General features: G+C 31.6%; 2 protein-coding genes and 2 long non-coding RNA genes across 4 annotated transcripts; 2 read left to right on the top strand and 2 right to left on the bottom strand.

Annotated features, from left to right (window-relative positions):
• The first annotated feature begins 4,796 nt into the window (after positions 1 to 4,796).
• Positions 4,797 to 7,669, top strand: LOC145334408 (uncharacterized). Its single transcript, XM_080179861.1, has 3 exons — positions 4,797 to 5,567; positions 6,440 to 6,487; positions 6,924 to 7,669. The coding sequence occupies exons 1-3, from the start codon at positions 4,815 to 4,817 to the stop codon at positions 7,020 to 7,022; spliced, it is 900 nt and encodes a 299-aa protein (XP_080035987.1). The 5' UTR covers positions 4,797 to 4,814; the 3' UTR covers positions 7,023 to 7,669.
• A 4,943-nt stretch (positions 7,670 to 12,612) lies between these two features.
• LOC145334218 (uncharacterized) lies at positions 12,613 to 16,500 on the top strand. Its single transcript, XR_013884771.1, has 4 exons — positions 12,613 to 12,720; positions 13,094 to 13,183; positions 13,663 to 13,746; positions 14,171 to 16,500. It is a non-coding gene; the product is annotated as an uncharacterized LOC145334218 (long non-coding RNA).
• Positions 16,501 to 16,969: 469 nt separating this feature from the next.
• Positions 16,970 to 23,683, bottom strand: LOC145333198 (uncharacterized). The gene is made up of 5 exons (XM_080178346.1): positions 23,667 to 23,683; positions 23,399 to 23,458; positions 20,812 to 20,880; positions 18,721 to 18,767; positions 16,970 to 17,905 (listed from the first exon to the last, which is right to left on the bottom strand). The coding sequence occupies exons 1-5, from the start codon at positions 23,681 to 23,683 to the stop codon at positions 17,262 to 17,264; spliced, it is 837 nt and encodes a 278-aa protein (XP_080034472.1). The 3' UTR covers positions 16,970 to 17,261.
• A 529-nt stretch (positions 23,684 to 24,212) lies between these two features.
• On the bottom strand, positions 24,213 to 25,587 carry LOC145334011 (uncharacterized). Its single transcript, XR_013884670.1, has 3 exons — positions 25,467 to 25,587; positions 24,823 to 24,898; positions 24,213 to 24,281 (listed from the first exon to the last, which is right to left on the bottom strand). It is a non-coding gene; the product is annotated as an uncharacterized LOC145334011 (long non-coding RNA).
• Between the last annotated feature and the right edge of the window lie 1,358 nt (positions 25,588 to 26,945).

Consider the following 26,945-nt stretch of genomic DNA (forward strand, 5'->3'; position numbering starts at 1 on the left):
CGGACCAATCATTATAAGCTAAAGAGCATTACAGACAGAGCTACGGTCCAATCATTCTAAGCTATAGAGTAGAAATTTGTCAGGGATTTGTTAAAAAATGAAAGCAAACAAATTCTCTCAATAAAAAGTTGTCACGTTGAAAAACAAAATTTCTTATCTTATAATTTTTAATCTTATAAAACTAAACTTTAATTTAAACAAATATTATTGAACATTTTCTGACGTACTTTGTTTTTTTTATATCCTAATATCCTCAACAACAAAAAGCAACAGGATGTTTGTGAGCGTGTAGAAAAGTATCTTGCTAACCGATAAAATAAGATAATTCTCTTTTATAATAAAGCTTCTTATAGGTCCAGGAAAGAATTATTTTAGGGAGGAGGGTACCTCCAACCTATTGTTTGTTTGTTTGTTAAGATCTCGCGAACAACTGAACAACCTATTGAAAACTGAGGTGGATTCTTTTTAAAAAATTAGTCGCTGCATCGCTGCCTCACCAAAATTGTTTTCTTTTTTAAAATCCTCCAAAATCACATAAAAAATCAACAAAAATTCAATAAAATGTTAATAACCCATCTATGTCTTTATTTGATTTTTGCAGATTTTTTATATGATTTTGGATGATTTTTCACAAACAAAATTTTAATGAGACGGCGATATAGCGACTCTATATTTTTAAGAATCCACTTTATCAAACTAACATGTTTACAGACCATAAATATATTTCCAATATGGCTTCGAACCCGATTACTATCCACAGGATTAGTACCCATTCTTAGCCATTCTGAAAAATCATGTATAGCATCGTACTACAGACAATACTTAAATTAAAAATCATAAAACATTACCCGTTTTGTTAATCTGGGCCTTCGGCCCCTTGTGGCTATCAACAGTGGTTTAATCTTATGACTTCATCTTAATATCCGTGGAAAGTTGTCTACAATACGATGCTATATATATATTATATTTTAAAAACTAAAATTTTGAATATAAAACGTTCTGTGGAAGAGGACATGCAAATCAGTAAATAAGACAAACATAAAACAAATTATTATATTACTAGCGGCTAACCCATTACATACCTCTAGGGGCACTAAAGGTGGGAGGGGGAAAAGACGACCCCCACCCAATTGGCAATTTAAGTTTTAAAAAGAAAAGGTAGAAAAAATATTTTTTTTGTTGGGGAGGGGGGGAGTGTCATTTTTAATTGGGAAAGTGGAGATACCCTTCCCTAAAATAGTTAAAACCTTCCCTGGACTTATAAGAAGGTTTATTGCAAAGAAGAACCACATCGATTCAGTGGTTAGCGAGATCTTACGCTACAGACAAAAAAATCTTACTACTTTATTGATAGGATAGATATTATTTTTTTCTGACCGATTTAATTGTAGAGAGGCATATTTTGTTTTATTTTCACAATTCCAGTCAAAAAATTACTTTTTTCAATTAAATACCTCAAGTTTACCGTTTACGAGATCTAACTTGACATATCAACAGATGTTTTATTATTACTTATTTACAACTGCTTTTCTGGGTCGACCCCCTTCCCCATTTTTAATTTTAGTTAAAAAAAAGATTTCCAGGGCCGATTTGTCTTGGGAGGGTGGTGGTAACAAAAATAGTTATAAACGTTCCCAGGACCTATGAGAAGCTGCCCTGTAGAGGAGAACCATATCAGTTGAGCGGTCCTTCGGTACACACATACAACGTACAAACACAGATTCTTTTATTTTATTATAAGGATTAAAATACTAGTGCCTGTGCCCCTAGAGACCTCTAGTGTGACTTATAATGTATTTTTTATTTCAAATATCTAATTTGAGAAATAATTTATCTATGTTGCGTTCAAGTCTCAACGCAAAAACAAGAAATATTTTTTAAAATTTCAATGGTACCCTCCCCCAAAATAGTTATAAACCCGATCGGTTCAGCGGTTAGCGAGATCCTTCGGTACAGACAAACAAACAAACATCCTGTTACTTTATCGTAAGGATAGAGCAAACAAGGAGGAAACATCAATAAAAAGGCGAAGCTAAATAAGTTAGACAGACAAACGAACATTACCAAACATAATGTACCTGTACTTTTAATTATTTCGAAATTTGAGCAAACAAAAATATAAGTAGATATCGTTATCAAGTTTGAGTACAAAATATTTTATATCAATTTAAGACGAAGCCCAGTCTGTACCACTTTTGCACCACTTTTGATTCCTGTGACGTCATAAAATGAGGAAGATGAGAGAAGAAGTGGGAAAGAAAACCTCTAAAAAAGAGATGGAAAATCCCTTATCAAAAGTGGTACAGATTGGGCTTCGTCTCAATGCAATGTAATAAAGTGTTTAGGCTAGATTATTGAGATGCGTCGCTTATGACAATGTTGCTCTAGCCCTGGACATCTCTGGATTTGAAAATATGATGGGGTTATCCTGTTTGGGTAGCTTCATGGAAACAAATCATACTGGATTAATCTGTTATGCATTGTTTTAAATTTTGTCTCTCATTCTCATTTTATATTTTTTCTTATTTTCAGATTCATCTGCATTTATTATTAAAAGGTGTATTATTTTAATTGCTTTTGTATCATTCAATAGCATTTTTTTTAATTTACTATAAAACTAGAGTAATATGTTATATCCAAACTCTAAATGATTTATTACAGTTTAATGTACAAAATATGTAAATTATTGAAAGCTTGTTATTGCTGCTTTAGAAAATTAGAATTGATTTCTTTAAACACATCTTTTAAGCTTGCTTCATGTTTGAGGTTTAAGCACAGAAATTGTTTTCACCAATTAACAGGACAAGAATAAGACCATTTGTACATGTTGAGAATGACATTATATATTTAGAATTATAATAGTTTGATCTAAGTGAATTGATGAGAAGGTTAACATCAAGTGAGTAATGAAATATTTGGTGATACTTTTCTTTTCCTTTTCTGTATGCAGAAATAGGTCTTTATCTCTTTAATTATTTTGAAAATTAAATAGTTATTGTAAAAATGTTTATAAAATATCATTTCTATGAGTATGTGAAGTTGTAATTCCATAATTGGTATTGGTTCTTGCTCCAAAAACCATTAAAAATATGTGCTCATTATATTCTTCGATATCCAACATATTGGCTTATATTGTTTACCTAAGCCAGCAAAGTTAAACATTACTTTATATAAAAACAATTTAACAGTTTTAACTAATTCTATAACAAATATAACTAAGTCTAAAAAGCAGATCAAATCAGACATATAAATCAACTTTAAGAAACAATGATTTACTGCACTTTTAAAATTTGAAATTTAGCTAAATTTTTAAATACAGAGGATATATCATTAAAGATTTTAAAGTTGATAATTGTCCCTACAAAAACCATTTTGGAAAAAGCAACTATATCGTGTTAAAAGTCAATATCAAAATATTCATGTAAAAAAAAAAATGTTAAAACAAACATAAAATGATTTATTCATCTTTTGGAAAAAAATCATACATAATAAAATAATAAAAATACAAATAATTAAACAAAATATATACCTTTTCTTGTATTAAATATAGAGTTGCAACACTTTCAAATTTGTACTCAACTGTTTCAGGAACCATAATGAAAAGTTTAAAATTTCTTAAATGCTTAAACAAATTAATAATCAGAGATATATCTGTTACAGACAAATATTGTAGAAAAGCTTTCATTTTATAAAGAAACACAAAGATTTAATCATGGTATCATATTTTTTTTGCAATAATTAGATCTTTAAGACAAAGATCCCTCAATCCCCTGGCTTACCAAATTTCAAGTAATTATTTGATGTTTTTATTTTTGCTTTTATTTAATTTTTATGCGATGAAAAATCATTTATTTCCTGAGTGTTAGTTACAAATTTAGGTTAGTTTAATGAGCATTGTACAAATATTTCCATTACATCAGATATATTATGTGCAAACACAATTGTGCAGTTAGAGTCTACACTTCAGAATGGAAGGTGTAACAATTATAAAAATAGTTGCAGGAATCATACTATATTCCTTATTTTTCTATCAAATGTACACTGCTGTAAAAAGAATGATCAATCCAACTTATTCTTTTGTTCTGGATCAAACATCCTTTGATGATTTGGATCCCAAGCCACTGATAACTGTTTGCAAGAAAGATCAGTTTAATGTAGAAAAGGTAAATAATAAAGGGGTAGTTTTAAGAAATGCATTTGAACCTAATTTAGTGAACTGCATAGTTTTTCCTGGTTAATTGGTTAAACTACATTTATATGGCATATATTTGAAAGAATTTAAATTTTCTACTACGTAGTTTTTAAAATATCAAGACTTGAAAATCGCCTTTTCAAATTGCATATATCACAAAAAGACGATTTTCAAGTCTTGATATTTTCAAAACTAAGCGGTAGAAAATTTAAATTCTTTCAAATATATGCCATATAAATATAGCTTAACCCATTAACTAGCAAAAAATATGTGGTTCACTAAATTAAGTTAAAATGCATTTCGTGAAACTACCCCATTGAATAACCATTGTTATCTAAGATCATTTGCAGTCTTGCTCTGACTCTAATTCACATCTATATTATATATTGTTTTACAGACAATTGTCCACATAATAAAAAATATAAAATTATTCTCAATGTTGATCTTATAAACTAAGCATAAATCTGAGCATTGAGTTTGTTCTCAATTTACATTTAATGATAAATATACAGGAACTGCATTTTTATTCTACAAATACTAAATGTTTAATAAGAACGCTTAAAAAAAGAAATTTATATAATGTTAAATAATATTTTAGGCAGTTGCTCTATCATATGATAACATGTTTGATTTCCTTCTTGGTAATACATCAAAACACTTCTTAAGACCCTCATGGGGAGATCATGAAAACCAAACTTTTCAACAAACAATTGATAGCATCTATGGAAGTAATAAAGCTAGTGTTAGTGTAGATGACAAGACGAGTGGTAATACTTTTGCACATGAGGATATATTTTTAGCAAACAAAGGCAAATGTAAAGTTTTTGAACATGTCAATAAAACCTACTTCTCAATCACTTTTAGTGAAGAAAAGGATTTTAGCAATGGAGAAGTATATGAAGTATTTATCACAGATCCTAATGCAAGGACATCCTTCAGTCTGTTAGAACAACTAACCACTGGCGACAAAATTACAGTTGATAAAACTTCTCTGGGCAACCAACTAGCATATACAATTCAGATTGAGTATGTCAAAAAGATATCAAACTGCAATAATTATGATAAAACCAGCAAGATTGAATGCGTTGAGTCAAAAGCAATGGAGGACATAGGATCAGAGTTGGGATGTTTACCACCCTGGATGTCAGAAAAGTTTGCATGTGGAAATTCAACCCTAACATTCACAAGTGACGAGAAATACCTTGGGTTTTTTATAAAAGTGTATGATGTCATATTGGGATTTCCTATTTACAATGGTGTGACTGGTTGTCTAGATGCCTGTAAAGAGCAGAAGATCAAACTAGCTTTTAGCTCAAAGCTGAAAAGGAAAAACAAAATAGCTGAAATAGTCTTTAAGTTTGATCAACCAATCAAGGTGCAATAATTTCTTTTGAACTGTAATTCTATCAATCTTGGGTTTCAATGATCTCGGGAGAATCAGAGGATAGGAAACCGTGCCAAAAATTAGGTCCCGGCGTAGTTTTGAAAGGGATAATGCAACTTTTACCATTTCCTAATTAAATGACGTCATTGGCGGACAGCTCCTATTGGCAACCGCCCTAAACCAATAGTTTGATAACAAACTAATGCACCATCCCATAAATGTTTTTTTAGGCCTAGGCTTGAAATAGGCCTGAAATAATATTTTTCTATGTTTCCCACCCCTTATCCCTGGGAAGGTTAAGATATATTTATATGAGGGTATTTGATTAACCAAGGGAAAGAATTGGAAATTTGGGCCTATGAAAACTCAATTTCTTCACCTTGCATATTAGAGTAAACACTAGAGAGGGAAAAGGTTAAATAACTGCATCTTCCCATCGCACTGTCCTTGTGCCCACTTTTAATTGGGTCATTGAAAATCAACCAATTAGTGTGGTGTGTATTAACACAGCCAAGTAGCAGGAAATAGTTTAGTAGCACACGAATAAAATCATTGAAAAAGGAAGGGAGGTAGTTATCTGTATATACATCTGTATATAGATCTGTTCTTTGCATACCCTCTTCTCCAATGAGGACTGCTGGATTAGAACCGCTTTTCTGAAAAATAATGTATAGCATTATATTACAGATATTTTTCCACGAATATTAAAATCAAAATCATTAAAATAATATAACCCTGGCATTGGCCACATTGGGCTGACAAAACTGGTTTTAATCTTACAATATTTCATTTTAATATCTGCAGAAAGGCATGTCTATAATACGATGTCACACATAATGTTTTATATCATTAATTTATATTAGGTGATGTCTGAGGAGAAAAACTATACTTTTTGGGATTTTATTGTGGAGGTGAGAAGTTTTGAGTATTTAAATACTAGTATCAATACAAACATTCCACTCCAGAATAGATTATTCATTGTAATTAGTAAATTAATATTCTCAAAACATCTAATTGATAAATGAATAAGGTAATCAAAAACAGCATCAAAATATTGATTTCTGAAACAAAACAAAATGTCTATTACAGTATACTTTTATATGACCTAACTATAAATATGCTTGTTTTCCTAGGAATCGTTATTTAAAAAATCAGATGAATAGGACAATTTATTTTACATAACAATTATTGTCATACCTAGTTTCAAATAGATAGGATAGTTTCAACATGCTTAAATTAACAATAAGGGTTATACATTACAGACAAACCTATAGAAAAGCTTTGCTTAAAAAATAAATATTTTGTGTAACTTTTAATCTTATTATTTTGTTTTTGTTTCATGTTTAGGTTGGGTCTGCCCTTGGTCTGTGGATCGGTTATTCTGCCCTAGATCTTGTCACCTTGGTTGCTGACGCTTGTAATAGTAAATTTAACGGCCCTGCTTAACTTTTTCATAGTTCAAACATGGATGAAAACATCCAAAATTAGTATAGGCTCTTAAAATAAAAATTTAAGTTAAACTATATATAGGTATAGTCAGATGCTCCTTACAAATTTCCTTAAAATTTCTTCTTTCATAAAGACCAGAAGGATAGAATACTTTTTTTCAAAATTTAGGTCCTCTTAAAAGACAGACAGTACTGACACACTGACATACTAAATAAATCCTGTACTATATGCTCGTGTTATGAGGAATCATTAGAAAAATTTTAGCCATCTATCTTCAAAAGCAGCCTAGAAAAATAAAATTTCTACCTAATCGTAGCTAACAGATAGTCAGATTGTCGGACTGACGGACACAAGGAAATTTCGATTAAATCAGTTTTTTTTTATGAAAAATACAGTAAAATTGTATACAGTAGGAATAGAGGCTACATTAGTCTTTCTAGGAAAATGAAACACATAACTCTAAAAGGGTTTACAGGTTTAAAGGTTTACACCACCCTTTGCTTTATTTTTTTTTTTGTGGGGAGTGAATTAATTCTCCCCAGCTATCTTTTTTTATTCAATAACTTTTATTATATCTAGATGTTTTTATTCTGTGTATCTTACTGTAATACGCAATTACTTTAATAATAAATGTTTTTATACAATGTTGTTTTTATAAATCCTTAACATAGTTTTTTTTTTAATTCTAAAGGTCGTCTTAATTACAAATAATTCACAAATAAGAATAGATAAAATAGATAATGTGTGTGTTAGGGTTGGGCCGGATAACAGGCCAACGCCGGATATCCGGATTAATCTGGAAAGGTTTATAACTATTTTTGAGGAGGGTACCACCATCCTTCCATTAGAAATCGCCCCTATTGTAAAAATCTTTGACAACACTATAAATTGAAAAGACTAAAAAGAAAGACAGGATAAAATATAAAGAAGCATTGCTTTGGAATATTAATGTAGAATAAAGAACAGACAAAGATGTTATTATATTGTTACAAATAATATCTTATAGCAAAAAAACAAGGACAATTATGATCATGAGTTACACAGCAAGGTCTTATTAACAGCACTTTAAAATATTAATTTTAAAACTTTATTTTTAATGAATGATACTTTATCTAATTTAAATTTTTAAAATTAAAGATCTTATTTGTTGGAGACTTTTTGATTAATGGAACAAACCAATAAAACGGAATATCTATTCATCGCATCGTATTATAGACAGCTTCCGAGGATATTGAAATGAAAAGATTAAAACCAGATTTTGTTAGCCCCGAGGGGTCGAAGGCTCGAGCTAATAAAACTGGTTTTAATTTTATGGTTTTTATTTTAATATTCGTGGAAAATTGTCTGTAACATGATTTTTCAGTATTTTGGCTGAGACCCGTTAGCCATAAAGTAAATTTTTTTTGTTATCTTTTGTGAGTACCCTATACAGACAAATATAAGCACTGGGATTCGAGTAATTTTCTTGGTTACGCCTCCGTCAACTGTATACCCCCTCCCCCCATCCCCCCCCCTCTCTCCCGGTAATAGCCTCCGTTGGTTTTCCGGAGTCTGTAAGAGGTGAGAGGAAGGGGGAGGGAGGGGCTAGAGGGCGGGGAGGGGTGTGGTTGAGAGTGGATATGCCTAAACTTTTACTAAATATTAAATATATATTTGAAAATTATATTTTTTTAATTTTATATTTTGTGATAATTTTTATATTTAAGCATTTTTTTCTACATGTTTCTATGTGTAATTAATTATAAATATGAAATTTAGTAAGATCTTAAAATTGGCTAGTTTTATGATACTTTACTAGGGCCAATATCTAAAAGATTGCATGAAAAATCAAGTAAAGTAATCACAATAATTTTTGTATGTTGGACTTCAACAAAGATTTGATATATTTCAACTTATAAAAAGGGAATTTTTAACGTATTTAAAACAATAAACAATATATGAAAACCTTAAATAAATAAATAACTTTATGCTCACAGACCACGTGTCGACTTTCAATTGGTTCAATTAAATATCAGCCAATAAATAGCATCTGAAATATAAACACAGCAGAAAGCAATTTGCTAGCAGACAAAAAAGATCTGCTCCGCTGGAATCAGATAGGTGTCTGGGTTATACATCTATAACTGAACATTTATTGAAATAGCAAAGCTTTTATGATAGAATTTGAAGGTAGCTCAGTAATTTTGTCAGTGTTTTATTTCAATAATTTTTTGAGAGAGAAAAAGATTATTGCAATCTATAGAATACTTGTTCTAAGTTGGAATTAAGTATTAAGTAAAACAGGGATAAAGCTTACAACATACTAAAGTAATGGGATGTATGTATTTATCTATGTATGTACATTAAGATCACATAAACGGTTGGTCTACGTACTTTATTTTCAGAAAGGCGTTTTATTGGTCAAAAGTTAAAGTCTTCTTTAAGATGGAGGGGGGAAATAAACACCTTCTACAAAAAAAAAAGAAAGTTTTTGCTAAAATATATTCATCCCTTTCATTTTGGCTTAGTGGAGCAACAACTTATCCATAATTCTGCTGCTAGTATTATCAAAACTTTCGCTCAGTGAATACTTACTATAAGTAGCGCAGCTACTCTATTATTTTACTTTTCTGCTTGTCCGTCGTCCTTGTAAGAGATTTTAGTCAAATGACATTCCTTGCTTACTTATACAAAAGTAGCAGGATGTCCTTGTGTGTGTCTGTACCAAAACTGCTAGACCAATATGGTTCTTCTATAAGGTTTTCGACTTTTTGTTCTAGGAAAAAAAAAACTTTTCTCTTAATCTTAACACTAAAATTAAATCTCCCATTAAACTTCCTAATTTTTAGTAAACTTAAAGTCACCTCTAGGGGCAAAGCCGCTAATTATGTAAATTGAAATCTGAACTTACCATAAAATAAAGTTCTTTTATAATTTAATTGGTGCTTACGTCCCCTTTTTTGGGGGGAAGCTTCAGTTGTGTCATGGTATGGTTTTAGGCTGTTTGTTTTTAGATTTAATTCTTGGGATGGTTTTAAGCTATTTTTTGACCCACTAGATTATTTATTTACAGAATAATTTTAATCGCAAAATTTTAAAATATTGATTTAAAAGGAATTAAAAGAAAATCTCTCAGAATAGATCATCTTAATCGTTCTAGTGATTTTATGTGACACATAGACAAACATATATATTTCTATCTATAATACAATGAGGAATGATATTTGAATGTCCGTCCTTCTGTCTATATATCTGTCTGAAGCTTAAGAGCTCAGTAACCGCAAAAGAAGATTTCTTCTTTGGTAACCACTGAACCAATTGGGTTCTATAATTCAAAATAGAATGATGTCTGAACATCCGTCTGTCTGTCCATCTGTCTGAAACTTAATCTAAGGTAAGAGGCAAAGATTTGAAAAGTTAGAAAAACATCAAAATATTTTTCTAAAATTTCCTCTAAACCTGTAGTGAAAAAAAAACCTAGAGGCTAGGGGCGATGTCGTTTGTAAATTTTTATAAAAAGGATGTATTGATATACATATACTTCTCTATTGCAGTGTATGTAAGAATATATGATAATACATATTTGTAAGCGTGAAGCTGCTCTATGTATTAAGTGTATATAGTTTTCAAACGTCAATCACCTAGGCTAACCGTCTGTGAAAATATGTTTTTTTTGTATTTTCAACTAAGAAAATGAAACGACTACCTTAGTTTTTTTTTGTCTACTAGTTGCTGGGTCCCTAGCTTCCAGGCGAGATAAGGGGCAGAGACATAGCCTAAAACCATTCTAAGACTTAAATACGGAAATAAGGCTTACGGGACTAACTAGTCTAGACAAGGATGACGATTATAGAGTAGCTAAGCTTTCTATATCGTACCTAACTATTAGAGGAATTACCATGCAAAGTTTGAAAACGATATGACAATTCTAACATACCCAAATTAACCAAAAAGCTATATGTTCCGGACGGTTGGAACAAACCTAATTATAGAAATGCTTTGCTTTTAAAAAAGGACTTAATTGATTCAGTGGTTATCAAGATCCTAATAGACAAACAAACAAAAACGTTAGGTACTATTCTATTTATTCTATTTTATACAAGATATTTTTATTTCTTCGCTACTTTTGGGTATTATTATCTCAGTTAATAATAATATCTGCAATATATTTTTTTCTGGTTTTATCTTGTATTTTTATGCTACTCATAAAAAAATATATTTTTGTATCATAATCCTTGTTAAAAGTGGTAGGATGTCTGTCTTTCGGTCTGTACAAAAATATTTTGCTAACCATTGGACCTTCTTTTTAGTAAGTCTTCATATATGTCTTAGGGCGGTTTTAATCTATTTTGTGAGAGGGTACAACCAGAAACACCCTGGAAAAGAAGATTTATTCCCTTTTAAAACCCCTTTTCTTTTATTAAGTAAAATCTCAATTGGTGGATTGACTATGAAGTCAAAGGCCAACCAACTACACCAATCAATTTTGGTTATCTTCAAGACTAAAAAACTAATTTATATTGTTGTACTAACGGCCACGTCCATGGAGTCCTCTAGGTGTACTTAAGTGAAAAAAAGGGGGGGGGGGAATTTCTTCCTCCACTTTTGATATTAGTGTTTTATTAGAGAAAATACTCTTTGGAGGATGGTGGTTTTAACCCTTACAGATCGGGCCCCAATTCCCACCTCTATCTCGGCTCTTGGTACAGATAAAGACGTAAAATTTTTTTCTGGTGGTTCATGTGTATTTTTAGAGAAAATTACTTTTCCTAGTCATAGCAGCCAGACCGCTCCTTAGCCGCTTTTTAGCGGCCAGCCGCTAAATTTTAAAACAGCTGTAGAGCGGCCAATTTTGCAGCTAGGATGACCAAATTTTGGGACGAACTTTTATTTTTCATAACAAAAAAATTACTTTTTCTGATCATCGCCGAAAAACGGTAAATAACGGAAACCGCCATTTTCGGCGGTTACGGCGGTAAAACGGCGATTGGCGGCGCAAATTAATACTTTTATCTGTTTATTATTGCTCAAGGATTTACTCAAAAAAATTATAGGTCTCTAGCTGTAATAGAAGCCACGATATTCATGATATATGTCTGTAGTAAAAGCCGGACAAAAATCGGTCATAAAGTCGGTCAGGGAGCGGTCAAACGGTCATAACACCACTTTTCTCAGATGGTCATTGATATCTAAGTACTCACCAAAAAAAATTTAGGTTTCTACCTTATACACAAAAGTCATAATGTAGAAATTAAGATTTATTTAGAATTTGAAATAAATTGAAAAAAATTGAGGGGGGGGCTCTTTGAGCACCCCCCCCCCCCCCCTCCCGATCTGTAAGGGTTAAAAAAGGGGGGAGGGGGTAGGAATTCCTTCCTCAACTTTTAATATTCTATTAGAAATATCAAGCTACATACACACACAAACATCAAGTTACTTTAACATAGGAACTTGCAGGTGCGCCCCTAGCTTCTAGGGACTCTGTATTGAAGGGGGCAGAACAATAGCCTAACTCATATGAAGGCTTAAATTTAATCTCAATCATTTAGTAGTTTATCTTAAGCTTTCGTCTAAAAAAAACCTTACAACTTTATTTGATAGAATATACGTATATGTAGGTATTAATGTAATGCATATCACACAACCTTCTTAAAACATTTTCAGATTTTTTTTATGAAAATTAGAAATGGGAGAAGAAATTAAAGAAGACGAAGAGGTAATACTTATTTATCGCATCGTATTATAGACAGCTTTCCGCGGATATCAAAATGAAAAAATATAAGATTAAAGCCAGATTTGTTAGATTTGAAGGCCCGAGCTTACAAAGCTGGTATTAATTTTGTTATTTTTATCCTAATATTTGTGAAAAATTGTGTGTAATAAAATGATATACATGATTTTTTCAGTATGAAGAGAATCGGTTCTAATCCACCAGATAATGATCGGTTTCAAAGCCATACTGGAATAATTATTTATATCCTCTAAGATCTCAGAAACGTCCAGTACATGTCATATTGATCATAAAAGAAGTTATTGTATAATGTATATGGACCATCTAGATGTATTATGTCTAATGTAAAATTATATAGATGGGTATGGAGATGACGGAATTTGAAGCGAGTCCTCCCCCCAGAAAACCACATAAATCTATCTCCATCGGGTTCTGTAGGAAACAGCAGGTGAGGAGATAGATAGATAGATAGATAGATAGATAGATAGATAGATAGATAGATAGATAGATAGATAGATAGATAGATAGATAGATAGACAAACAGACAGACAGACAGACAGACAGACAGATAGATAGATAGATATAGTCCATATAGAATGAAAAACAAAAGTTTATTTGTAAAACATTATGTTTCATGCATTAAGCCATCTTTAGTTACACTTAACTTTTGATACTGACATTAGGTATAGATAAATAGATAGTTACATAGACAGACAGACAGACAAACAGACATACAGACAAAAGACAAACAAACAAACAGACATAAAGACAAACAGACAGACAGACAGTTCAACAGACAGATAGATAGATAAATAGATAGATAGATAAAAAGAATGGATGGATTGATGGATAGATAATTACTGAATTAGATATATTTTTGTTGCTGCACTAAAAATTAACAAATTGATTTTATTAAAATGTTTTTAGGGTTTTAATATAACAGGACACCTGATCCTGTTGACCTCATTCATTGGCACTCTTGCTCTTATCTGTGGTCTCATCTACTGGATGGTAACTTATGTTTTTAGTTAGCAAATCTACTCCAGAACTAGGGTGTAGCGTCAGTACGTCCATTCGTCTGATTGAATGGCACCTCATGTATATTAAATTTTATGACATCTTACTGCTCTTCTGAAGTAGCTACAGTATTCCAAAAATCAGATATATATGACATTCGAACATTCTGCTAACGACTTTAAGGTGAATTATACCTTACTGAATCATCATGCAAAGTTTGGAATCGATAGGACAATTCTTATATATCCCAATTTACGAAAAGAGATAACCGTTGCGGAGGACCTAACAGACCTACCCTAATTATAGAAAAGCTTCTCTTTTCACATATAATGAAGACTTAATAATGTTTAATCTTATTTTTTGCATGTTATGACCGATTGTTGCTTTGTTTACCTAGAATATAAATTATGTATTATAGGACTAAACACGAAGACCCAAGATTACCTACAGAATAAAAATCTCAATGTCCTAATACTATGCTATTATATACCTTTTCTATCTATTCAAGATATCTATTTTATATCTAACTATCAACTTTCTATCTCCTTATGTGTGCAATAAAAATTTAAAGAAACATGGATATTTTAATGAAAGATTAACCTATTCTAACCCCAACTATAGAATATTTGTTTAAAAATATAAAAAATATTTATCTTTCTTTTAATATATCCCTAAAAAGAATCTCGAATAATGAAATAAACTTTTTATTTACTCGTTTCATAGACATTTGTCTGCGGACAAACCAAATTAAAATCTACTTGGGTCATTCCTTATCCATATCATATCTGCACATATAATACTGTAAAACGCGTGAATAACTTGTCTCTTATTTGCCTAAAACTAATTTTTCAATTTCAAAATATTAATGTAAAAATCTGAAAGTTCAAAAATTTCTAATAAAGTAATTTTATCTTAAACATAAAAAGTGCGAAATAAGAATAAAACAAGTGCTAAACTTTTTAATTTTTATTTCAATCATTTTTAAAGTAAATTATAAAAGCCAAAATTTTATTTAAACATAAAATTTACATAAAACATTTATAACATATATAAATTTACAATTGAGTACCAAAGCTAAAAAGTTACAAAAATTTCAATATGAAAAAATCCACAAAGTTCAAATAAATTATAAATATCCAATGCAATTTGCAAAGAATGTTCAATCAACCCTCAAAAACGCATTTTTAAATCTATCCAATATTGTTAAATTGTTAAAATTTTAATAACCTTTAAAGATATGTTAAAATCCGGACTCGGGGCAGCCGCCTGTAAGCCTCAGTGAAATGGTCATATTATAACTTTAAAATTCAGCTGGATGGTTAAACCAGACAATCCATCTTTTTTTATGAACACAAGCGGGTTTACATTTGAGACTGAGGCGCGATTGCCGAGCCTAATTTAGAATAAAATACTTCTTAAAAGGGCTCGGCAGCCAAGGCTCCATAAATTAGATGTTTGATAACTTTATAAATCAACTGGTTGTCTAGCTCAAGCTGTTACTAAAATGACATTCCGTGGATCTTAAGGGACAAGACAATGGGCGATAAATTGTTATTCATATTTTTAAAACCTTTAATGCATCCAAACGGGATTAAACTGGTGGCTTAGGCAAGGCACGGCTTCCGAGTCCTACTTATAAATGTTCGTTTGGACCTAGTGCAATTTACGGTAAAATGTTCCTGGGAACGATTATCTCAACAAAAAAATTATAAACTTTATAGGCTACTAGCTGCCAAACGGCTGAACGTATGTGTTATTCCCGCACCTCGTTATAAGCTACATGAGAAGGCCTTTTGTGATAGCCAAGATCCAATGATGCACAGGGAAAGCTTGACAGAAGAAAATTGTACACTGCAAGATAACTGTGCGTTATTGAGTAATGGCTAGTTCATTTATTTTTGGAGATATTCGATGCCAGGAACATTTTACAGTGAACTGCACTAGATCCTTGTTTGTAATAAGTTTATTTTTATGCACAAATCGTTTTTAAAAGTAGTTTTAATACAGTTAAACCAATAGAAGCAAAGATTTTTTTTTTAAATCCACCTAAAACAAGAAAGGTAACTGTTAATTTTTATAAACAACCACCTTAATTAGCTAACAATAAATAAAATGAATTAACTATAAAAATTTTTCGTTTTTCTATAAACACTTTTTTTACATTCAATCACAATTTTAAACTATGACAATCTATTATATGTGTTTTTAATGATATTTTTTTGCCTATAAATATTGAATTAATAATAAGTTGAAAAAAATGGCAACATCCATAGAAGCGAAGCTTGCACATTTAGATATATAGACAAACAGACAGTAAAATTTTAGAGTAGTCAATATTATTGAGAACAAGATTAATTTATTATTAATTTTGAAATTTTTTTTTGCATAATTAATGCAAATTCATCAATACCTTAAGTCATCGGAAACGTCCTTTAAATAAAAAAACAATAAGCGTTTTGCCATCAAATGAACCGACGAACGGATTGACTGTAAATATAGAAAGGCTTCGCTTTTTAAAAAGCACCTAAATGTTTTATTTTTGCTTACATATATGTTCTAATTTAATGATCATGTATTTCATTTCATTATGTATCATATACATGTTTTTAACAATAATTTAATATGTAATATTATAGAAAAACTAGATATGCATACTTTTATAATGAAAAGATTTTAATTCAAAAACATTATTCTGCACAAATTATTTATAATTTTCAATAAATTGCTCAAAATAAAATAATTTCTTTTGCTTCTATAAATTTTCAAAGTCCAGCTACCCTATAATTGCTGTAAGTTTGTACGATGAAATAACTTAAAAGATGATAGATACCAAGTAGTTCGAGAGTGTAAACAAACTTCAGAAGTACAGGGGCAAATAACTACTGAAATACAGCTTTGAAAAATTATTAAAATTTGGTTTTAAAAATATCACTGTTTAGTACAATTCTATGATACTAGTTTTTTTTCTCCCCTTGCCCTTAGAGGAGGGTGGCAGAAAATAGCCCAAAACCATCCCATACAGTTATAAAGTTTCCATAAAAAGTAAGATCCCATACGAACCAGTAATATCAGAGATCCTAAGCTTCGCCCCTAGCCTCTATTGACTTTGCCACAAGAGGTATAATTATACATCTACTATAATCTATCCAGCGGAAAAAATGCGAATGAATTCTACTTTATACTATAGGATAAGATATTTGGTAAAACTCCAGAATTTTTTTTCTCGTATTCATTCGAATCCGGTGGATAGGAACCGGTTCTCATCCATACGAAAAAAACTATGTCTAGCATCGTATTATATCCTGCTTTCTACGAATATAGAAATGTACAATCATAAGATTAAAACCAGTTTTTTTAGCCGGTGCCTTCGGCACCTCGGGGCTAAAAAAACTAGTTTTAATCGCATAATTGTACTTTCTATATCCGCGGAAAGCCGTTTATAATACGATGCGAGAAATAACTATTACAAAATACGTACTGTACTTAAATATAAATTTTAAAAAAAATGATTAGAAAAAGTATTTAGAATTTGGTCTGGGGAGGGGCGAAGGACTTTTTGATTTGCTAGACACCAAATGAACTAAAGGAACTCGTTCAAATGCAGATTTGGGGGAACTTTGAAGTTCTCGTGCATTTTTAAGGCCATTGGGAGGTTTTGTGGACAAATTCATAAAAGAATTTGAATCATTTAAGGCGTTCAAATAATTTCTTTCAAAAGCAGATTTTGATTGATTTTTATAGGTTCTTGTGAAATCTTTTTGATTTTGATTCAAAATTTTCGGACTTTGGATATTTTGTCTTTCATAATCTATCAACGATTGACCGCTAGATTTTCGCTCATACAAACTATTAGCCTTGAAATGAACTAAGGCAACTTTTTCAAAACCAGATTCAAAATGGCGGCCATTTTGTTTTTCCCGCAATAAGTTTTCTGCATTTATGTTTGGCGGCAACTTTTCCAATTCTGTTTTACAAGAACTGTTGGCATTAAAAATATTTTCAATTTCCTCCTCCAAAGGACTGTCTTTCTTATATGTATTTTTTAATCTACTTGGCTTGGATGGTTTTTGGATTGATGATAGTGTAAGGTTTGGTTTGCAGGTGTTGGCTTTTATTTCTCTTTCTGGCAAAGGAGTTGAAATTCTCGAGGAACCTATACATGAAAATATAATTATCCTACAAGTTCATAATATCCTAACATAAAAGATTAGAGTAAAACACTCTCAATTTGGTCTTTGAAAAGCAAACAATGGTAACGGGAATATTAACACAGCCAAGTAGCAGAAAACAATTTACTATCAGACGAAAAAGGTCTTGAACAAAGGGGGTGGTATAAACATCTATACTATAGAGCGGTTCATAAAAGTAACTGGATATCTGTAAGTGTATGTTTTTGTAGTTTAGTATCTCACTAATCATTGGACTGGTATGGTTCTATTTTAAAGCGAAGATTCTAGTAGATCCAGGGAAGTTTATAACTATTTTAAGGAATCAGAAGAAAACCCGCTTCCCAAAAAAAATATTTTATTTTCATTTTTAATACCATAATTAAAATTAGAGTAGTGGAGATTTGACTTGTAGAGCAGTTTTGCTTCATATAAAGAAGCTTTACAAAATGTCTCAAAGATCATCCGTGTGGATGCTGTACGTATTGGTGCAAAAAATGGGGACAATTTTTAAATTGATTTGACGGGGCTGTTTATTTACGTCACAAGTGATGGGAAAGAAAAGGGAAGGAGGAAAGAAACCCCCTAGAAAAGAGATGGGGGTATGACGTCACACGCCAAAACAATTTGAAATTTGTCCCCATTTTTTGCACCAATACGTACAGCATCATCCGTGTGTCATAAATCCCTCTCTTTTTAGGTTTTTCCTTTACCACTTCTTCTCTCATCCTTAATGTTAATGACGTCACACGGCTGATATTTTAAGACACTTTAAAAAGCTTCCCTCAAAATGTAATCATACCTTGTGGCAGCGACTTGTGATCAAAATGGTTAAAGTAACGACTATGGCTGAAAAAAGATTTCAGATGAGTTATTTATCCTATCGTATTATAATCAGCTTTCCGCGGTTAGTGAAATAAAAAAATAAAGGATTAATACCAGTTTTGTTTGCCCCGAAGAGCCGAAGGCCCAACCAATCTAAATTGGTATTAGTTTCATGATTCAAAAAAAAATTTCAATTGTCTGTAAACGATGCTGTACATGATTTTTCATGTCATAATCCAGAGCGGATTTTAATCGGTTTTGAAGCAAAACCAGAAAATCTTTTACTCTACAACATGTCGGAAAAGCAGTTCGCAAGATCTTACGCTGCAGACAGAAATCCTATTATATATATTAAGAATTTTAAGAAGCATTTCATTTTAATATTCTGTTATACCCTTATTATAGAGGAGCTACGATCCAAATGAACTATATGTACCAATGGATATAAACCCCGAACCACTCCATTATGCAATCTACATTTTCCTGGATATTTTGTCTACGGTAGACCATAAGTGTACAGCTTTACAGTACATTGTTTCTTTTTGTTAAAGCAACATGTATGATAAAAGAAAAAGATTCTGTTTAAAGTAAAATGCTTATATTTCAATCAAAATCTATATTTTTGTATTTTTTACCGATCCACGTCATTATGCAAATCAAAAGAAAATCAATGAGAAAACGTTTGTTTTGCCCTTTTCTCCACTTTTGAAAATTAATTCTGATAAAATAACAATTTTTAAGGGATTTATGCATTAATTAAAATGAAAAACAGTTTAAGGTAGATTTTAATGATTTTTCTAAATAAGAAATAATAGAAAAAAAGAAATTCTATCCCTATCACTTTAGAGGACAGCTGCCGACCCCCAGTCTTATGGATGAAGCTAAATACATGTAAAAAATTAAAATTTGCCAAAAAAGTATACAAAAATGTTTTTTGGTGTGTTAAAAAAATCCATTTTAAAATCTTGATTTTGAGGATGATGGCCTTTAAGATGCTCTTACTGGTGGTGATGGTGAGCTAAATGTTATCAGAGTGCATGTCCTTGAAGAAAACTTATATATTAAGCTATGGTCCAATTTTTGTACTCATAGCAGCCTCCAGCCAAGCAATATTAAAAAAGAAAAAAATTGCAATTTTAATTACTAAAATTCATAAAGTAAATAATGTAGTTTTTAGATAATGGTTATATTTCATGTCGAGAGGCTCCACTGGAGGCTGCTATGACTACAAAAAATGGTACATAGGTTAATAGACAAGTTGTTGTAATGGTCATGTACTTAGATAACATTTAGCTCACCTTCACCACCAGTAAGAGCATCTTAAAGGCCATCATCCTCAAAATCAAGATTTTAAAATGGATTTTTTTAACACATCAAAAAACATTTTTGTATACTTTTCAGGGTAATTTTTATCTTTAACATGTATTTAGCTTCATCCATAAGACTGGGGGTCAGCAGCTGTCCTCTAAAGTGATAAGGATAGAATTTCTTTTTTTCAATTATTTCTTATTTAGAAAAATTATTAAAATCTACCTTAAACTGTTTTTTATTATAATTAATGCATAAATCAATTAAAAAATTGTTATTTTATCAGAATCATTTTTTAAAAGTGGAGAAAAGTGCAAAACAAACGTTTTCTCATTGATTTTCTTTTGATTTGCATAATGACGTGGATCGGTAAAAAATACAAAAATATAGATTTTGATTGAAATATAAGCATTTTACTTTAAAAAGAATCTTTTTCTTTTATCATACCTGTTGCTTTAACAAATAGAAACAATGTACTGTAAAGCTGTACACTTATGGACTACCGTAGACAAAATATCTAGGAAAATGTAGATTGCATAATGAAGTGGTTCGGGGTTTAGAATACGTGGATATTGTAAGAGATCCTCTCATACCCTGACAAATTGCTTCTCCAAGATGGCTAAAAATTAAAATAACAAAAAAAACACTTTATGAATTTGTCGCATTCCCTTCCCATATATAAGGACTATATAAGCAACCTAAATTGACGACAAACATCACCCTGGCAGAATATCTATGTATTCTATGTCCATTAATATACCTATGTTTTGGAGACGGATAATATGAGTTGGAAACTTTGCTCACAAAGTCCGGGGGCAAAACTATAAACCTAAAATTGAAACAGCTCCTAGTGCCTAATAAAAATGACGTCATACAATACAAATGACCAATGATAGGACAGTGTACATTGTAATTGACCAATGGTAAAATGTATACTGGCCTATCATTGGTCATTTGTATAGTATTACGTCATTTTTTATTAGGCCCTTTAAGCTGCATCCATAAAATTGCTATGGTTATAGAGTAGTTGCGCTACTAAGAATGTTGAAATGTATCTAAACTATGTAGGATAGGTAGGGACATTGGACTGTGAATTACACTGGTACCCAAAGTTTTATAATGACGTTGTTGTCTTTTTAGTAGTCTTTAATTTTAATCAATTTTGATTAGTTGGTTTTCAACTAGAAGTGTCAAAACTTTTCAACCAAAAATGTTAATCTGCAGAATGGGCAGTTTTGTTTATCATAATTGGGGATGTATATTAGTTTTTCGTCCATTGTCTTCGCTCTTTCATATATATTAATTAGCATAATGTATTATTAGCTGGATATTTATATGAAAATACTTTATCCGTTTGTCCAGTAAGATCTCGTAAATGGGTCCATTTGTCTAAGTTATAGGGCAGGTTCTAGGCTATTGAGAAAGTTTGGAGAACAACTCCTATCGGAAAATAATGGTTAAAGGGGAAATGATGGGACTGAAAAAATAGCCCGAAACCATCCAAAGGCATACATTTAGGAACTTTCCCAGGACCCTATCTGAAGCTTCTTTAAAATGGAGAACTCAATCGGTTCTGTGCTTTGCGAGATATTAACTGACAGACAAAATACTTATGTATATATACATAGAGGAAATTCTAGTAGTTGTGCTAATAAAAAATAATATATAAATTCTGTACAGTATAAAATAAAATTTAATATATACAGGGTGGGGCAAATAAGACCGGACAAATTCTAACTTCTAAACAAATGAACATAAAATCGTCAATTTTAAAGATTTTATTGAATTTTAAAAACTGGCAAGCAAAATAGGTATATGACTATTAGATTATTCAATAAAATCGCTGCCAGCCTTAATCACCGCTTCTACCCACCTCCTCAACCGCCGGCAGGTCCAGGTCAAAATGTACCTGTTTAAGCTGGCGTAGTTCTCCTTGATAGTGGCAATGAGGAGGTCTTTTTGGTATGGGCACGTCTATTGGTGCATGCTTCAAAGTAGCCCCAGGCCCAAAAGTCTATTAGATTAAGATCGGGTTGCTAGGAGGCCACATTTCCTTAGGAACGTGAGTAACCGCAGGATCCAAATTCGCCCAACTTTCAAGTTATCCTTATACACGGAGGCTCTTATTTGGACCACAGTTGAGCTAGAACGACGTTCTTTACCTTTTTGGAATTGGCATGAAGTTTTAGCTAGGGTTATCACCACAACCTATAGTCTAAAATGAGTTTTAAAGTTCAATATGGGTCCCTGAAGTCAAGAACCGAGAAATTTTCACGAATTTTCATGGTTTTTTACGTTTTTTACATTTCAAAATCTGCCCTGTTCCACTTTGCTGGAGTACTACGGCCAAGCCATTTCAGATAGAGAGCTCTTGTCTTTTCTAGTGTCTTACTTATGTATCTAACAGTATCCCAAGCAAGTTGCATAACTCTACCTCACCTACAGATGGGCTGAGGTCAGATGTAGTGGGCCGTAGTCGAGAATCAAGATTAAACCACCGGCGCATTTGGAATCTGCCTTGTTGAACATATGCGCGGCCAACTCGTTGTACACGTCCATCTTCGTCCAAAGATTTTTTTGTGCTTAAAGGTCATCACCCAAGCTTTTTATAGTGTGGTCAAACGTCCTGATTGGTCAAGTAGTTTTGGCGCTATGGCCGTTTAAAGTTTGTCCGGTCTTATTTGCCCCACCCTGTATATTATAAAATATTTATGAAAAAATCAGGGATCTAAAGGATAAGACAATAGTCGATAAATTGATTTACATCTCCAATGATGACACACAAAATTACCTTTTCTGTAGATTAAGATAAGTGTGTTAAACGTTTGAACACTAAACTTAATTGACTGACCAATCAAAATTCAGTTAAAATCCCCAAAGTTGTTAAGCCAACGAATAAGAAATCGTTATCATAAAACTTTGGGGACTAGTGTAATAAACACTAAACAGCCTATTGTCCACTCTCTCTCTGGGAAAAATACTATTATTATTTATGAATTATTAATAATAATTGTTTATTTGTAAAAAGTTGCTTCAATTACTAAATTGATACTTAATTTGGCTATACTTTAATTTAACATTAATTTATTAATTGCCCTTCCCTCTAACAATCGTATAAGTAACGCAACTACTCTATAAGTAGGATTTGTCCGTACATCCATCTAGCCTACAAGGTTTAGTGCTTATTTAGTATCCCCCCCCCCTCCCCCCAAATTTACTGTTAATATTTTTTACTTCCAATGTTTCGTTACTTACGGGCATAATTGTCCTTGTTATATAATATCTCAATGGTAAGACACCCTGTGGGGATCTCTTGAGCCCAATTTAACCTAACTAAAAGGTCATACCTTGTTCTTTCTTTACTTTGTTGAAAATTACCTCGTTTCTTGCAAAAATCTTCAACTTTTCTAATAAAAAACAAACAAGAATTAGCATAATCAAAATAGTATAGCTCATTAATGACTGTTAATTACTAGTCTTAACTAAATTTTCACTCTTTTCTTTTTACTGTAGACATCCTTTTAAATAACTTTTTATTGCTCAAGGTAAAAAAGGGAAAAATATGGTAATGGTGTACTTTTTTTTCATATGCCCAACCGCTTTTGGAAGCCTAACCCTGCTGGGCATAACATTGTGGAGCTTCCGAGTATCCAATATAACCAAACCTAACTTGACATAGAAAATAAACAAACTAAAACTAAACCTATTTTCATTTTTTCATAAATAAGGGGTAGGGAGTTAGGAGCTCAGCTATCTATTTTGAGGAAACATGCCAGCTTTTCTTGTCACATTTACTCTTTTATTATATTTACAACTAGAGGCTGTACCCCTATCAATAAGGGCTCTGTATTGAAGGAGTGGGAAGAGGTTTGAAAAAAAAGCCTAAAACCTTCCTTGTACCTATGTAAATCTTTCTTAAAATAAAGAACTCAATCGATTTGGTAGTTGAAATCTTAAGCTTAAGACAAAAAAAACTTGTTACTTTATATATTAGGATTACTAATGCTTTTACTGCCTCTTTTGAATAAAAATAATACTAAACTGTTATACAATGATTTCTCACTAATTTCCTAGGGAAAACAGAATCCCCCCCTCCTTTATAAAAAATTTAAAATAGAGGAGGGTAGGTTTTTCTTCCTATTTAATACAAATATAAATCTAACCTTTTAAATAGATATGAAAGAAGAACTGTAAATGGCAGGGTGAAGAAAAACAAAAAAGACACCAATCCTAAAATAAAAAAGAAAGTTATTTCCAAAAGTAGCGCAGCGATAATAAGCTGACAAATATTATATATTGTTTTGTTGAATTATGAATTACTTACGCCACTAGAGGCCTCTAGTAGCACTTGAGGTAGAGGATGGTTGGATTCGACCCATACCATTTTAGCTTAGTTTTAAAATTTGTTTGCGGGGGGGGGGGGGCGACCACCACTCATATTAAATTTTAGTAAATTTTTTTTTTTTTTTTTTTTTTTGGGGGGGGGGTAATTTTTCCAGAGCCGATTTCTTTTGGGAGGTTGGTGCAATACTCTCCATTAAAATAGTTACAATCTTCCCAGGAACTATGACGAGCTTCATTTTAAAGGAGAACCATATCGGTTCAGCGATTAGCGAGATCTTTTGGTAGTGGTACAGACACACATGCACACAGAGATACTGTTACTTACATACTGATATTTCATGAGAAGCTGTATTTAAACAAAAACTATTACATTCAATACCTCTTTTAAATGGTCAGGTTTTTGTCTATTTTTCATAAAATTATGTACCTGTAATTATCAAAGTAAATTCTTGAGTTGATGGCCAAATGTAAATTGCATAAAACACTAAACCTCCCTCACAACCCTAATAAAATTATTTATTAAAGGTGGCTACGCTCCTAGAGGCCTTTGAAAAAGCAGAATATAGATGTATGAAAGTCGAAACAAAATTGATAGTAAATTTGTTATAAAACTGCATAAAAACAGGATAATGTTTAAGGACATACTTATATTTTTAGGACTTGGTTATAGAGATGCTTCGCTTATAACATTGTACTTTGTTGTCCTAGGAATTAGTATGTCAAAAATAAGATCAATTGAATTCTTATATCAAAAAATATTGTTGTTAAAAAAGTTAGAAATCAACATGTTTAAAATAGACGTACGGACATTCTGGTAACTATTATAAAGTTGCTTCGCTTTATAAATCGTACATAACTACTACAGGAATCACCATGCAAAGTTTGAAATCTATAGGACAATTCTAACATGCCTATTTAACGAAAAAGGCTATCCGTTCCGGACGAAGGACGGACCTACCCTAATTATAGAGAAGTTTCGCTTCTAACAAGGGTTCGTCTGTTTGGAATCCCTTTAAGAGTGATTATGGGCCAAATTGACCGTTTAGATTTTCTTTGTCTATTACAACTTACCAATAAAATGACAATAAAGCAAATAACAAAAAGCAAAACTTTTCCATCACTCTCCATTTTTAGCAGTTCTTTACATTTTATATTATATTACAATATCCCTAAAACAACATGTTATTACTCTTAAAGTTGTGCCCAATCGTTTTATGAATCACTATTTTTAACTTATTAAATAACAAAATTCGAAAATGAGATATCTTTAATGACCTTTAGATGATAACTATAGAAATAGTTTCTGCGAGTTAATAATTTACTAGCGGCTGCGCTCCTAGCTTGTAGTGGTTCTGTATTCAAAGCGGAGGGTAAGGCAGAAAAATACCCTACACCAATCCTACCAGGAATAAGGAAAAGCTAACAAGCGAAATAAATCTAAAATAATATTTGGAGGGCAGATAAAAAGGTCGTTAATTCTACTATGTGTTGCCCCCAAACGACAGCTAAAAGTGAAAATCAAGTTTAAATTTAGTTATTTTTTCCCGAATTTATTTCGTTGTTGGTGTAAAAACTACACTTAAATCAAAAAATATAATAGCCTACAATCATCCTGGGACCTATATGAAGCTTCCTATAATGGAGAACTCAATTGTTTCAGTAGTTATTGAAATCTTAAGTTACAGACAAACAAGGATGACAACATCCATAAAGCAAAGCACTGAAACGGTAGGACAAACAGACATTAACACTTGTATAGTGTCAGAACTGAATAATCATAATATAAATGTATAAGAGTCAAAGCAAAATTGTAAGTAAATTTGTTGAAAAACTGCTTGATTCAGTATAATGTTTATGGATATACTTACATTTTTAGGACTTGATTATAGAGTTGCTTCGCTTATTACATTATACTTTGTTGTCCCAGGAATCAATATGACAAAAATCAGATCAATCGGATGATTAGATCACATAAAAATTTGTTGTTAAAAAAGTAAAAATAATCAACATTTACAAATGTGTAAAATGGACGTACGGACATTTTTGTGATGATTATAGAGTTGCTACGCTTTCTAAATCGTACCTAACTATTAAAGGAATCACCATGCAAAATTTGAAATCGATAGGACAATTCTATACATGCCTAAATTAACGAAAAAAGCTATATAATAGGATAAAAATCCTGTTGAAAAAATCGATATCACCCCTTTATCTAAAATCAGACGTATCATTTGCTCAGTAATTACAGACATACAGACAGACGTTTGCTTCTAGAAAATCACCACTTTTAATAATTCCCATATAGGATTAAAATAATCTAACTGACTAACGTTTTTCAAACTAAAGAAATAAGAGGTTTCAGCTTCGATTCAAATATAAACAGAGCAGAATGCAAAGCTTCTTTATAACAAGAGCCTAAAAGTCAAGACGTCATTAATTTTTCTTATTTAACATAAGATATTTCTCAGCCTACGGCACCCCCAGGGTAGAGGTAAATTTTAAATGGGGGGGGGGGGGGGGTAAATGAAAAAAAATTTGGCACCCCCAAAT

This window comes from Acartia tonsa, chromosome 12 (assembly GCF_053477335.1).
Source record: "Acartia tonsa isolate MP-2025a chromosome 12, ASM5347733v1, whole genome shotgun sequence".
Lineage (NCBI taxonomy): Eukaryota > Metazoa > Arthropoda > Copepoda > Calanoida > Acartiidae > Acartia > Acartia tonsa.